The sequence below is a fragment of the Martes martes genome, assembly GCF_963455335.1.
Source record: "Martes martes genome assembly, chromosome: 2".
In the NCBI taxonomy this organism is placed as follows: Eukaryota; Metazoa; Chordata; class Mammalia; order Carnivora; family Mustelidae; genus Martes; species Martes martes.
In genome coordinates, this window is record NC_137889.1 from 90,481,751 (window position 1) to 90,496,569 (window position 14,819).

The 14,819-nt window shown below is 35.5% G+C and overlaps 1 protein-coding gene across 2 annotated transcripts in view; it reads right to left on the reverse strand.

Moving 5' to 3' along the window:
• FAM13A (family with sequence similarity 13 member A) overlaps positions 1 to 14,819 on the reverse strand; it is a 325,186-nt gene that overhangs the window by 70,313 nt on the left and 240,054 nt on the right. For both annotated transcript variants that reach the window (XM_080797468.1, XM_080797469.1), the window contains one exon: positions 11,704 to 11,745. In XM_080797468.1, the coding sequence (XP_080653594.1) occupies positions 11,704 to 11,745 (42 nt within the window). The remainder of the gene's footprint in view (positions 1 to 11,703; positions 11,746 to 14,819) is intronic.

Here is a 14,819-nt window from a genome sequence, read left to right on the forward strand (position 1 = left end):
TGTTCTCTTTTTTTATACATTCTCTTACTTCAGTATGTTCTCTTCTGTGGTATATAAATATTATTGTGGTAAAGTATTATTGTTTCAATAGGAAGTGTTAGGTGAACAGAATTATCCTTTTTTTCCCCCTCTAGAATATTTATATCTAGTGAGTTTTTTTTTAAATAAGTCGATTTAAAAGACAGTTGTGTGATGTTTAATTTGGGCAAAGATGAAGATCACGTAACTAATTATCAAAATAGCATGAAGCTCCTAATTTTTCTAACAGAATACAATATTTTTAGTATTATTTTAAAATACTAAAAGTTGATATGCAGCATCAACATTATAAGATGAATCCAGTGTTATTTATTACAGTTATAACAGATTTCTAATTAAAACTTTTTCATTAAAACTATATCTTCCATGGACAGTGTCATACATTAAAAGAAATACCCCCTGATTTTCAATATTTACTTCGCTTTAACTTTTAGCTATGATTATGATATACAGAAATTTAATGGAGCATTTATAGGTATTCAAACTTTGACAAAAATTGTATTACCTTTTTGTGGTAGTGTTATTGATAGTTTGGATCTAAAAAACCTCAGAGTTTGGCTTTAAAGCATATACTATGCATTAAAAAAGCATATACTATGCATAGAATACTAGAACATAAATTGAAAACATACTACATGGATATTAGTCAGGAGGAGGAAAATGTTTATCCTCCAACTTTTTCAAACCTCACACTTCATATTCCTTTAAATATTAGGACTGTTTTTAAGAAAAAAAAAACTATTCTTCATTCCTAGAATATTTTGATGATCTATCAAATATTTTCTAACAAATTAAATAGAGCCTATCAAAATATCATAATACTCACCTTCTGTATAGCTTTTTGTTCAGGCCCTAATTACTAGAGTTTTCAGTTTTACATATTTAGCATGTTTTTGCATAAAAAAGAAATTCAGAGTTTCAGTTTTTGGACTAAGGTCTTTGTAAAGGAAAATTATGAATGAAATTAAATAGTTCACTATGTATATTCATTTAAGATGAGGAACTTGAGGTTCAGAGAGGTTTAATATCTCATTCAAGTTTACACAGTTCTGATTCTACCTCGTGTAATCTGGCTTCAATAATGACACAGTCCTTCTCAAATAATGCTGCTATTCATATAAACCTTTGGCTATACATCTAGTTATTTTCTTAGAGCAGATTATTCAAAGTACTTTTTTGGGTTCAAATGGAATTTTCTTTTCAAAATTTATACATTCCAGAAAATTTTTTATTTCTAGATTTTCACATTTATTAGTATAAAATTCTATCAAGCAGTCTTTAATCTTTTATTTTTTAAAAATTCATTTATTTATTTGATTCCTTTGCCTTTGCCTCCTTCTTTGGAGACATGTCTTGAAAGAAGTTGCTGTGGCCGATGTCAAAAAGGATACTGCCTATGTTCTCCTTTAGGATTTTGATGGATTCCTGTCCCACATTGAGGTCTTTCATCCATTTTGAGTTTATCTTTGTGCATGGTGTAAGAGATAAGAGTTTCGTTCTTCCATAGATAGGTGTCCAATTTTCCCGGCACCATTTATTGAAGAGACTGTCTTTTTCACTGGATATTTTTCCCTGCCTTGTTGAAGATTATTCGAACATAGAGTTGAAGGTCTATATCTTATTTATTTATCCGAGAGAGAGAAAGAGGGAGTAAGTGAGGGGGAGAAAAAAGGGGAAAGGAGAGAGAATCTCAGGCAGCTCCCTGTTTAGTGTGGAGCCTCAGGCAGGGTTTGATCTCATGACCCTGAAATCAGGACCTGAGCTGAAATCAAGAGACAGATCCCTCAACCGATTGAGCCATCCAGACACCCTGAACAATCTTTAATCTTTTAAAAACTACTATATCCCTCCACCACAAACTTCAGTTCTGATTATTAGTTTTGTTCTGTTTTTTTTTTAAGTTTACCAGAGGTTTTTCTATTTTATAATTTTCATTTTTATTCCCAAAGAACCATTTTCTGGATTCAAACATCAGTTCTGCTCTTTCTTCCACTTATTATTATCAAAACCTTCTAAATTTCTAAGAGGTTGCTTTCCTTCTTTTATGTAGTTTTAAAATTCTGATTGGGTGGCTCATTTATTTTCATTCTTAAGAAGGTGAAATCACCACTTAAAAAGAGGTTAGATCCACAAATTTTGGTATGTATGTTTCCCCTTTTTCTTATCAATAATCTAAACTAGTTTTTATTTCCTCTCTGAATTTTTTCCTCCTTTAGGAGAGCTTTCATTGGGTGATCGGAAATTTTTTGGTATCAATTACACCATGGTCAGAATACAAGACTGCTAAAATTGCTACTTTTTAAAAAAAGATTTTACCTATTCATTTAAGAGAGAGGGAGAACACAAGTGGGGAGGGCAGAGGGAAAGGGAGAAGACGACTCCCCAATGAGCAGGGAGCCCGACGCTCGATCCCAGGACCCCAGCATCACAACCTGAGCCAAAGGCAGATGCTTAACCAACTGAGCCACCCAGGCAACACTAATATTTCTACTCTTCAAGGATTTCCAGATACAGCTGCATAATTTTTTAGAAAGTAGTAGGAATTCTTGTGTACTACTTATGGGGTGCAAAGTTTAGTATGTAATGCTCATTTATTTTAAATCTCATTGATTATATAAAATTCTCAGTGTTATTTATTTTGTAATTTTTATTATAGACATATAGTTAGATGTGTAAGTTCTATATTTCAAATGTCTTTGCCTGTTTCTCTTGTTAAGAGTTTAAACTTCAATATTTGAAGCTGTGCTATTTTACACATGTGTATTTATAGCCTTTATGTGTTTAGTCCATACTAAATTAAGTAAGTCCAGGTTTGTCTTGTTTCACAAATATGAACTCTAGTTGTCCTGGTATTAGTATTGCTCTCTCTGCTTTCTTTTTGTTCACATTTGTCAGATATAAATTCTAGATTTTTATTATTAACATTTCTGTGCCACTTTGTTTCAGGTATGGCTCTTTGGAGCAAAATATAGCTCAAGTTTAGTTTTGTTTTGTAATTTTAGTTTTTATCAAAGAATTTGGCCATGTATATTTATTGTCATAGTTTGATGTATTTATTCTACTTTTGTTTTGCTTTATGTTTTCTAATGTGGGAGCTTCCTTTTCCTATGATTTCTGTCTTTCCTCTTATATTCTGAAGAGATTTAAATTTCTACTGGTGGTAGAAATGCTTCTTATACTCATATATGTCTAATTATTAAAGCTAAGACAAAACCCCCCAAAATAAACAAAAAAACTCAAAACTCTTGACTCCTGCTTCTATTCTCCTACCTTCCATGCAAGGCAAAAGATACAGAATTTTATTACTTTCTTTGTCCCTTCACCTATGATTCTAATTGGTTTCTACCACTTAATTAAAAAAATTTCTTACAAAATTCATATCTCAATTAGCTGGGCATAAACTTTGATTTCTACTTTTATTTCTACTAGTATGTTTTTTTCCTTGGAATTAGAATTTTTAGGTTGACTTTCTAATCTCTGACCTTCATATCTAACATTATTTCTATCAGTTTTTTCTTATCCTTTGCTCTTCATTCTGGAGGAGCTTCTCAAGTTTCTTTCTCATCCTGTACTTGATTTATTTTTAATAATTTCTGCTCTTTACGGTTTCCTACATAGTTTTTGAAATCGCTGCTAATACATTTCTTGGCTCTCTTTCCCCTCCCCTTTTCAGCTATTCTTCTATGTCTCTAGCCTTGTAATTGTAAACCTATTCTGCCCTTGCAGGTTCCCACTTATGTTTCAGAGAGGGTTGGTTATGTCCTTAAGCATTTTTTGGAGAAGATTAGTAATATTACTTTTCAAGTTTTCTTCTGAATCATGTAAACGGCAATTCTCTGAAATCTGTTTTTACACTGAGTCCTCAGGGTAAGTCATCCTTTCTCTTAGTTTGTAATTTCTCTTTATAAGTCCCAAATAGCTCTTTGTGTTCTGTGGTTAGTGAGGAGAATCCATCAATTCAGGCAGGTCATTACCAAAACCTGGGTGGGTAGATTGTTCTTGTTTATTTCATCACCCCTTGGCTGTATGCAGATGCCCACTCATGAATTTAGATTTTAAGGGCCAATATATGAGTCTGCCCTAGAACAATCTATGATGCTTAAATAGGTGCACTTGCTATTTGGTCCAATTTTCTGACTAAGCTGGAGAATCAGGAATAAATTTGTACTTTGTTTTTGTACAGTGTACTCTTGAAAGCACTCATTATGTCTGGTAATCTTCCTTCCTTTTTATCCTCTTCTCAAATGCTTTAAGTAACTGAACATCCCAGGGGGATAGTTTTGTATACTAAATCTTTTAGTCTTTGAATAGATGTTGACATAAAGAAGCTAATGGGGGGCAGAGAGGTGAAAAAGAATATGCAGCTCAGCTCCGAATGGTTCAGAAAGTAACTTTCTGTTCAGTAAGGGGAATGTCACTCATTTTTCTGGTTGGTGCAGTAGACAAAGGGAGGAATCCAACTTAGTTCTACCCCCTCCTCCATCCTCTTCATTCTCTCTTTGTGGCCATCTGTATTGTCTAGATGGTGGAACTGAAGTCTATAAGGTGAAAATACATTTCTCAGCCCATCCCAGTGATGTGACCTTTGATACATGGGTTTATCATTGTTACAAAGCTGTCTCTAGTTTTTGTCTTTGATATCATCATTAGAATTTATTTATTTATTTATTTATTTTTTAAAGATCTTATCCATTCGCTTGACAGACAGAGATCACAAGTAGGCAGAGAGGCGGGCAGAGAGAGGAGGAAGCAGGCTCCCCACGGAGCAGAGAGTCCGATGGGGCTTGATCCCCACAGGAGCCAAAGGCAGAGGCCTTAACCCACTGAGCCACCCAGGCGCCCCTCATCATTAGAATTTAAATGGGAAGCCTGGGGTAGTTACATTAGGTAAAGCTGGTCTTTTACTTGTTTAAATTAAAGGTTTGTATTTTATTCAGATCTGAAGTTCTCATAAACAGAAGTTTATAGGAAGGCAAGAAGGCTGAAGAATGAAACAAGAGATAGAATGGCCATAAAGGTGCCATTCCCTGTGAGTCAGTTTTTCCTTTGCTTTATCATGCTGAAGAAAGACATGAGGAGAAGCATAAAAACCACAAAAATTTATATGCTTTATCAGTATAGCCTAATAAATATGCTTAATATTTTAATTAACAGATAGAATAAAACTCAGAATCTATACTTGGCTCTTACTAAGTAAAAAATATGGTTATCAAGAACTCAATATTAAATCCCTAGAGAATTATATGATGTACATTATTTAAATTTATAACCATTCTGCAGTATAAAATAGTACTTGCAGTAGTTGTCTGGTTTAGGTTTTCAGCTAGGGGTATGCATTAAAATCTCTTATGTGACACTTTCCTCTCCTCAAATTTCTTGGGGCAAAACACACATAATGTTCACTATTTCAACCACTTCTTCATGTACACTTCAGTGGCACTGAGTATATTCACATTGTAAATTCATTCCATTCAGCTCCAGAACCCTTTTCATTTTCTAAAAGTGAAACCCTATTCCTATTAAACAGTAACTCTCAATTCTCTCTTTCCCGATAGCCTCTGGCAACCACCATCTACTTTGTGACTTTATGAATTTGACTACATTGTCCTTCACATAAGGGGAACCATACAGATGTCTTTTTGTGCCTACCTTATTTCACTAGGTATAAATGTCCTCAAGGTCCATCCATGTTGTGTCTATCAGAAGTTTCCTTCTTTTTTAGTCTGAATAAGATTCTACTGTGTATATATACTGCATTTTGTTTATCCATTATCCACTGATGGACACTTGGGTTGCAACCACCCTATGACTATTACAACATAATGTTGCTATGAACATGGATGTACAAATATCTCTTTGGGACCTTGTGACCCTGTTTTCAATTTCTCTTCATCTTTGCCAACACTTGTTATTTTTATTTTTCAAAGCAGCCAACCTAATGGGTGTAAGGTGATACCTCATTATAGTTTTAATTTGCATTTCCCTGATGATTACTGATGTTCAGCATCTTTTCATGTGCTTACTGGCCATTTGTACAACTTCTTTGGAGAAATGTCTATTCAAATTCTTTTCCCATTTTAAAAATCATTTTGTTGTTGTTGCTTTTTGGAGTTCTCTATATATTCTGGATATTAATCCCTTATCAGATAAATGATTTGCAAATATTTCCCCCATTCTTCCTTTCCTTTCTGTTGATAGTCTTTTATTTTTTTGATCTGTAAAACTTTAAAAAATTTCATGAACTCCGATTTGTCTACTTTTTGTTTCCTGTGCCTTTGGTGTCATAGCTATGAAATCGTTGCCAAATTCAGGGTTGTGTATCTTTTGCCTGATGTTTTCCTTTAAGAGTTCTTACAGGCTTAGTTCTTACCTTGGGGCTTTGATCTCTTTCAAGTTAATTCTTGTATATGATATTAGGTGAGAGGCCAACTCCATGCTTTTGCATGTGAGTATCCCATTTTCCCAGTACTTATTGTAGAAAAGACTATCTCATGATACTTATTGAAAATATGGACACCCAACACCACTCAAGGCTCAGAATCTTGGCCAGTGAGACCCCAGCTTCTTTAAAGTATACAAAGTATGTATCATAATGATGGTGTTATCAAAAAACAGAATATAACAAGTGTTAAGAAAAACATGGAGCAATTGGATTCATGCATTATTAGTGGAAATGCACTTAGAAATGGTTAAGATGGTGAACTGATATTAAAAAATAATTAAAAATGGTTAAAATGATAAATTTTGTTATTTATATTTTGTTGTTTGTATTTACCCTCCCGCCCCTCTCTCAAAAAGAGCTCCACAGGCAGAGAGCTGTGCTTCCCTAGTTGAGAAACACTGTTCTAGTTAAAAAGGACAAAGCAAACAAATAATGTTAATATATAGTTATTTGTGTCTAAAGACACCCAAATATCTAGGTGGGAAAAAAAGTAGATAATCAAGTAAACAGCCTGCTTGTTCATTGCACTTGTTAGTCAACAACAAATATAATGCCTGATATATTACACTTTTCTAAACTATCCCAACTGATGAGAGATTTTTACCTCAAAATGTTAATTAAGAAAACACACAACAGAGTTAAGAAGAAAAACTACTAATATTTGATAAAGCATGACCAAAAAAAAAATCATAAACCTACAAATTCTAGCACAAGTTGTTTGGAAAGGTAATCCCCGAAGAGCTATTCATAAATGCTCTACAAAAACTTTTCTACATATCAGGGTAGGAGTGGTCTCATACAGTTTTCAGATCCCATCTAATGCCAGGTAATGTTTTAATCTCAATTTATCCAAAGCTAAATTTTTCTTCAATGTAAATCCACCATTAAAAGAGTTTCACAAATTAATGACTCCTGGTTTCAAGGAATAAAAATATTAAAATACTGAAGAATGAGTTTCTATTCCAAAAGCTTAGATACAAATCTATCTGATTTCCTGATTCAGGAAAATCAGAAAACATATAAATACTGACAGTGACCCTAAGCAATTCCAAATCTGCTAAAATAGTAATTTAGCTTTAATTTGTATCTTGTATATTAAAACTTGGGCTGAAATTGATAAAGATGGTCAATTTAAGAGTTTTAATGGAGCACAAAATAAGAAAGAAAAAGCAGAGGAAGATTAGGGCAGGGGCTAAAAGGTAGGTGTTAGGTGAGCAAGGAGCCACCACTCGGAGGCCAGGTGAGCTGTTTAGAGCCAGTGAATAAGACTGGTTACAAGTATGTAGCCCCTAAAGCACATTTAGGATTTTGATAAAGTGCAGGCAGAGACAGGCCTCATATACAGGCTGTATGTATCATCCATGTATACAAACTGTATGTGTAATCCAGAAATTTTTTAAGAAAAAGGAATTCAAACGTAGAAGTTGGATGGGACAGGACAGGTAGGGATGGGATCAGGGTAGGACCTGAATCCGGCCATAAGGAATGTGAAGGTAGTACGAGTGAGGTGGGAGAGGATAGAGATATGGAGGAATAGAAAGTAGAGATTAAGAGCCTCAGGCCCAGTGGAAATAAACACAGAAGTCAAAATATGAGTTTGCAGACGGTGAAGGCCCCAACAAATAAAAGTGGAACTAGCAACAGATCCTGGCCAGATCAGACTGAAAGACAGGCAAGAGAATTCAGACAATAGCAGGCTGGATGTGGCACAGAACACCTACAGCAAGCTGCTAATCTGAGCAATTGAGGTAGAGGTGCCTTTCTGGGAGTCCAGCCGAGCCCATGAGAGCCCAGGGTATGGACGTCCTCGCCAAGGACGTTCTTCACCTGAAGTCTGCAGGTTCTTGTCTTTTCTGTAGCAATCTTGCTTAGGGTTTGGTATAACCTGTTCTTCCCTTTCATTTCCTTAATCACTTCAACAGGGTGCTAATCTCTAATGAGCTTTGAGGGAACAATGATACCGGCTGTTTGAGCTACTGTAGCTGCAGGCATCCTGCCACGTGAGACGGCAGCAAGTGCAGATTTGTAGCTACTGTTTCTTTCCTTTGGGGGAAACAAAGGACAAATGCTTCTGGTGAGTTAGGCTAGGGTGGAGAAGTGCTGAAATTACAGAAGACAGAGTTCTTACCACAGCAGATATTTAATCTAGAATGAGAATATATGAGTGTATGTCCTGCCTTACTACAGAAAAAACTGAAGGCAACTGAAATGTATACTAGACTGCCATGTGGTTCAGCCATGACTGTTTGTAACAGAGAATTGTAATCACAGAAACTGGAATTCTACAAGGTGAAAAGTGGAGCAAGGTAATGATTGCAATGGCCTCTGTGGCTCCCGGTTCCTGGAGCCCACCTGCCTTCCCCAAGCCAAAGAAAGGGCCTGGAACCTCCACTAGTGCACTGTAGGTTCTCTGCATGCTCTCCATCTCTATCCTCTACTGCACAGACTCTACCTTCATTATAAATAATGCCCCTTGTCTCCACTCCAAGAGCTGGATGCTTGTCTGATGTCCTGTATCTGAATTCCTTTATGGATCATCTCTTCTCCTCCCTCTGACACCGGAGCCCTGCTGTGCTCTGTCTTCTGTTTTGACCCAGTCTTCCTGAAGATTGCCCACTCCCAGACCTGCAGACACTGAGTTTTGCTGTTCTACCTCATGCTGGACCTTTCAGAATAAACTACCTTCTGAATATCCCGCACCTGACCAGCTGTCCCATCCCCCTCCCCTCTGCCTGTCTGCCTGTGGCTGGATCTACTCCTGATGAGTACCCAGCTCAACTGCTGTGTCTCATCTCTTGTTTGGACCTTTCCTCTCTGTCTACACGCCACCCCCCACCTCAAAAAAGCCCAAAATCAAAACCCAAAAAACCCTCGACCAGTTAATGCTGTCAAAATATAATACATAGCACTCAATATTCGATATTCCTAGTCAGGAAAAATATCATTTTCCAACTACCAATCACTTTTTACTTTCCAAAGCCACAGTAAACATGATTTTGGATTTTAAAAGAGCCAATTTAGTTTTTTATCATGTTGACAAATTGTTATGAAATTCAATAGTCTTGGAATAACTGGCCTTTCTGAGAATTGTAGGAAGAGAATCTTAATAAAGTAGAAGAAAAAGGAATGGAAGGCAAAGAGATCACAGAAATATAAGTACATTTAAAATATTTAGGCACTCATTTGCTCTTACTAGAGGTAGTGCAAAAGTGCACTAATTTATAAATTAAACTGTCAGTGGACATGTTATGTTTTTAGTTCAAAAATCTGGAAGAACTTTAATTATAGTTAACAATCTTGTATTTTTTCTTCCACTTAAATTCTGTGTCTTAGAATAACCCAGGGAGAGTTAATCTCAAAGCAGCCATGCAAATAATTTGAAAACAAAACAAAACAAAACAAATAGATTCTCCCTACTTCTTGTCAAGGAGATAATTAAAAAAAAGTTAAATTAACTTGTACCAATTTACTTCTTACATAATTTCTAAGACTACCATGTAGTGTTATTCAGAAAAAGAAACTATATTTGAGATTTTAATTTCAGGATAAATAATAATTATTTTTTCATTTATGAAATAGCTCCACTTATTTAAAATTTCCAAAGGTGTGCCTGCTGGTAACTTCCTTTTTCTGCAAATTTACCTCTCCTGTACATGTGGATTAGTATGCATATTCATTGTTTTTTACTACTTTCATAAGATTTTAGTTTTTATGACTCAAATAGCTTCTACCAAGTGTTATGGTAAATTACATTCTTCACATTTTGCAAGTACAGAATTTCTTTTTCAAGATACACTATTAGTCTAAACAATTTAAAAAATCATCATGTTAGAAAACACAATTATGTGTTTCTTAAGGTCTTAAGACTTATAAACCCTTTTTTCCCTATCAGCTTTTTAAAATTGTTAAAAAGACAAAATTCAGTACTATGTAAAACATAGACTGATATTACCTAGAGGAATAAAAATAAGACAGAGGTGGGGGACCTGGGTGGCTCAGTGGGTTGAGCCTCTGCCTTCAGCTCAGGTCATGATCTCAGGGTCCTGGGATGGAGCCCCACATCGGACTCTCTGCTCAGCAGAGAGCCTGTTTCCCCCTCTCTCTGCCTGCTGCTCTTCCTACTTGTGTTCTCTCTCTCTGTGTCAAATAAATAAATAAAATCTTAAAAAAAAAAAAAAAAGACAGAGGACAGTTCTCATTTGCTGAAATCATCTGGTGCCATAGTCTTCTGTACCATGTAAAACTTAATTTCCATTAATATAGGATAACCACTTGTTTGATATTTCTGTGTGTATTTACATAATGAATACCAGAGTCACCATGTACTCGGCAACAACATCCGCATGTGTTTATGGTAGCTGTATAGTTGAGGTAGCCTACAAACCAAAATATGCTGATTTGGTTGGCAGGAAACCAAAGTGAATCAACTGGACCACCATGTTGTCTCAGACTAAAACCTCAGATGTTCTCTCTTTTGCCACAATGTGATTATGCAATATGCTTTGAGTCGCTGAAGGGCGGAACAGTACTGAAAAGCAGTTACTTGGCTAAGACTAAAGTCTTATGACACATTTCTGAACTATTGTTGGTTGAATTAAAGCCTAACTCTAACTCTGGGACTATCACAACAAATCAGATTTAGAAATAAACAAACTATGTAACACAAATCCTGACATCTTTTTAAAAAAAAGTAGATTTCAAAATTACGGAAAGAGTTTTAACATCTACTTTGAATTCCGTAAACTCACCTGTTTTAATAGTGGTTATTCTGGCTTCATAAGCTTTAGAAAATAACCCTACACTCCACGAACTTGCTGAATACTCAGTTTAACAATCCACTACTGTATAGAAAATGATCTAACATAGTTGAAGCTTTGTGCTCACACCTCTCCCCCACCTGCATATAAGCATGGAACAGAAGTTTTTAAGATGTAGGTAACAGCATAATCATTAGGCAATTTCTGAAATTAAAATAGGTACCTTGACATTTCTGAATTTAAAAGAAAATATAGTAATCTTTTTAGCTCTACTAAATTTAAGATTTCTTAAACCAAAGAGAAGAAAAACACTGCATGAGGAATATTATGAAGGGTTCCAATAAGCTTAGTTTGGCCACAGTGTAGAATATTCTATTGAAAAGAATTAAAATGGGCAAGTAAATGCAAAGAAGCCCTACCCCTCTTTCATTCCATGTAATAGAACAACAAAAATCAAATAAATACCTCAAATAGAAAGGTGACATAGGTCTTTCATCTTCCTGTGAACTAAAAGGAAAATAAATTTTGTATTAATTTCTGTTAATATTTTAACATATCAATTTTACTAAAACTCTATTCTTCCTGTCAGAAATTCTATTTTGACACATTAGAGCTAATCTCACAATGGAGTAAAGTTAGTAAAACATCCTCTACCTTGGACCTAGCCAAGGTCAATTACTTCTTCATGGGAGACCATCAAGAGAGGTTTCTCTCAAGATTAGCCTCAGGCAAAAGTCAGTCACATCACTTTTTCAAAAGGAAGCTTTTTACTACCTTATTTCTACAGGCCCCATCCAAGTTCCACACATTATATATACACCCTTAAAGTGATTGCATACTCAATTATCTCAATAAAGTTAATTATAGCTCATTACCATGATGATGAAAGCAAGAAACAGACAACAAAATATTCCTGTTAAGGGTGAACCACTTCAGGAATGATGCCCTAGCAATGAAAGACGCATCAGCAAACACTGGCTCGTTGTCTTCTGTAGTTACTCTAAGTATTAACGAGTATGGATAATGTGTAAGGACATAACTGAAATTATAGAACTAGTTTACAGTCTTCAACCAACACAATAGTGTACGTTCTTCAAACACAACAATATGAAGCTTAATATAAAAGTATTTTAAAAAATGTAAGATACATACAATATTTTTTCCCTTAACATATGTTTTTCTTCTGATAAATGACTTCAAAGCAAAGAATGAGTCTCTTTCCCTTAGTGTCTGCTGGAGTGATCACACAGCCATAAAATTTACTTTTAAACAACACTCCCCTCAATATATGACTAAGTATCTATTTCTACTAATTACATGCATCATTAAAGAGATAAAAGTAGAAAAATAAACTATTAGATAAAGGCAAAAAGAAGACCTAATATTTCTTCTTGTACCCCATGGTTAATCTTATACACCACCTGGGGTGTCCACCACCTTTGGGGAAGCAACTAGATAACTTCAGTTTTCCCTCTCTTGCCTTATTTTTTATTTTCTAAAGGATCACTGATGAAAAGAGGAAAGTTTGCTTCAGTTGGTAATATTATCCTGGCAAAATCCCACTACATGGTTATATTGTAAAACACATACACACAAACACACCTGTCCAAGAAGTTGAAAAGGTCTTAACATTTTAGTTGGAAAATGGCATATAAACTATGACACACTATTTTTCATTCTTGCCTGATTTTGGTTTCCAGTTTCATTATGGCTTAGCTGTTCTCATGTTTAAGTTGCCAAAGACTTCAACGTTTGTAACCAGTTGTGCCAATTCTTCCTAAGTGGTGGGTAAATGATGGATCAGCTTTGTTATCGACTCTAATGTAGGTGGACTGAGGACACAGCTGAAGAGTCAGGTTGCAGAGCTGAAGCCTTAGAGGTGACATTTGGGAAATATCCACTGGGAGCAGGGCTATTACAGGAGGGGACTACTTTAAGCAAAACTGGTACAAGGAGCTTACACAGTGGTTTCAAAAAATTCCTTGAAAACACTGAACAAAACAAATTATAAAAAATGTTGGAGTTGGCTTTCCTAATCAAGGATTCACTGTCAAAAAGTACTAATTATGACCAACACAATGCAAAAAGGCTGCAACTAAAAACCTCTAACGGTTTTATTATAGGAACATTGCCTCCATGTGTTATAAAAGGGGCAGTGTACTACACATTTTTATGCCCACAACAGATCCTTAACTCTAAAATGCAACACATTTTAATGAAATTTAACAAGGGTACTTTAGTGAAGATTCAATTAGCAATATGGTTAGTTTCCCTGGAACTTAGAAGTGCTTTTGGGAGAAGATTTAGATGGTGCAGAGTTCTAAACACAGCTGTTGGTATGTTTTGGTTAATGTTTATTTTGTGTGCATGTGCTAAATTTCTTTGTAGCAAACAGAGGCAATCAAAATCAATCCTTTATTCTCTTACATCTTTTCTCCCTCACACATGTACTCATTAGCCAGGTGCTACTTACTGGGTGTTCCAACATTAATTAACTTGTGTAAGTCCTTATCAAAACCCTTCCTGGTACTTGTTCCTCAACTCAAGGTGAGTAAGCTCAGAGGGGGCACCTAACAGGTGCAGGTCACACAGCCAGTGATGTGTGAGTTACTGTATTACAAGTTAGTTCATTTCTGTCATTTACCATCTTCCCTTCAGTCTTAAGCTATCAGAATATGGGGGGGGGGGAGGTGAATAGGTGAAGAAAATTGATGTGATGGCCAGTCTTCATGGCAGCAGCCCTTAGCAAGATCTTGTGGAGTTTATATCCCTCATATCATGCTTCTAATTATAATGACTCTTCACCAACCTTAGTCCATTCACGATATATGATGATGGGCAGCATGTGTAAAGTGCCTATTTCATTAAAATGTACTGGCCGTGTAAGAGTATCTCCTGATAGAAACATAAGTTTTTAATCTTAAGCAAGTATTTTTCAGGCTGTATCTGCCTGAAAACAAGGTAAAGTTGTCAATGAAAGATGAAATCAGAAATTCTTAATTTGGGTATGTCCCTGCAGTTTGACTAATTTTACATGTTCCCATAAAGAAAGTGTAAGTACTGCAATTTACATAAAACAAAACAGACTCAGAAGTAAATTTACCCAAATCAGCAGCAGTCAACAGGGCACCAACCCATGCACAGTACTCAAGAAGAACAATAGAATTCAAAAAGAAAAAGAAAATAAATCAATTTTGATAGTTAATTTGCATATTTCTCTTTTTTCTTTTCATCAAAGTACCCTTTCCTTGGGTTTTTGTAACTTGACAAGGGTATAAATTCTGGAACCAAACTGAAGCACTAACTTCAAATTAAGTCAACTAATTCTAAAAATCAATTTAAGGCACTGATTTGTTTATTTTTTAATAATTTATTTTTTAAAAAGATTTTTATTTATTTATTTACTTATTTATTTGACAGAGAAAGACAGTGAGAGAGGGAACACAAGCAGGGGAGTGGAAGAGGGAGAAACAGGCTTCCTGCTGAGCAGGGAGCCGGATGGGGGGCTAGATCCCAGGACCCTGGGATCATGACCTGAGTGAGCCAAAGGCAGACGCGTAATGACTGAGCCACCTAGGTGC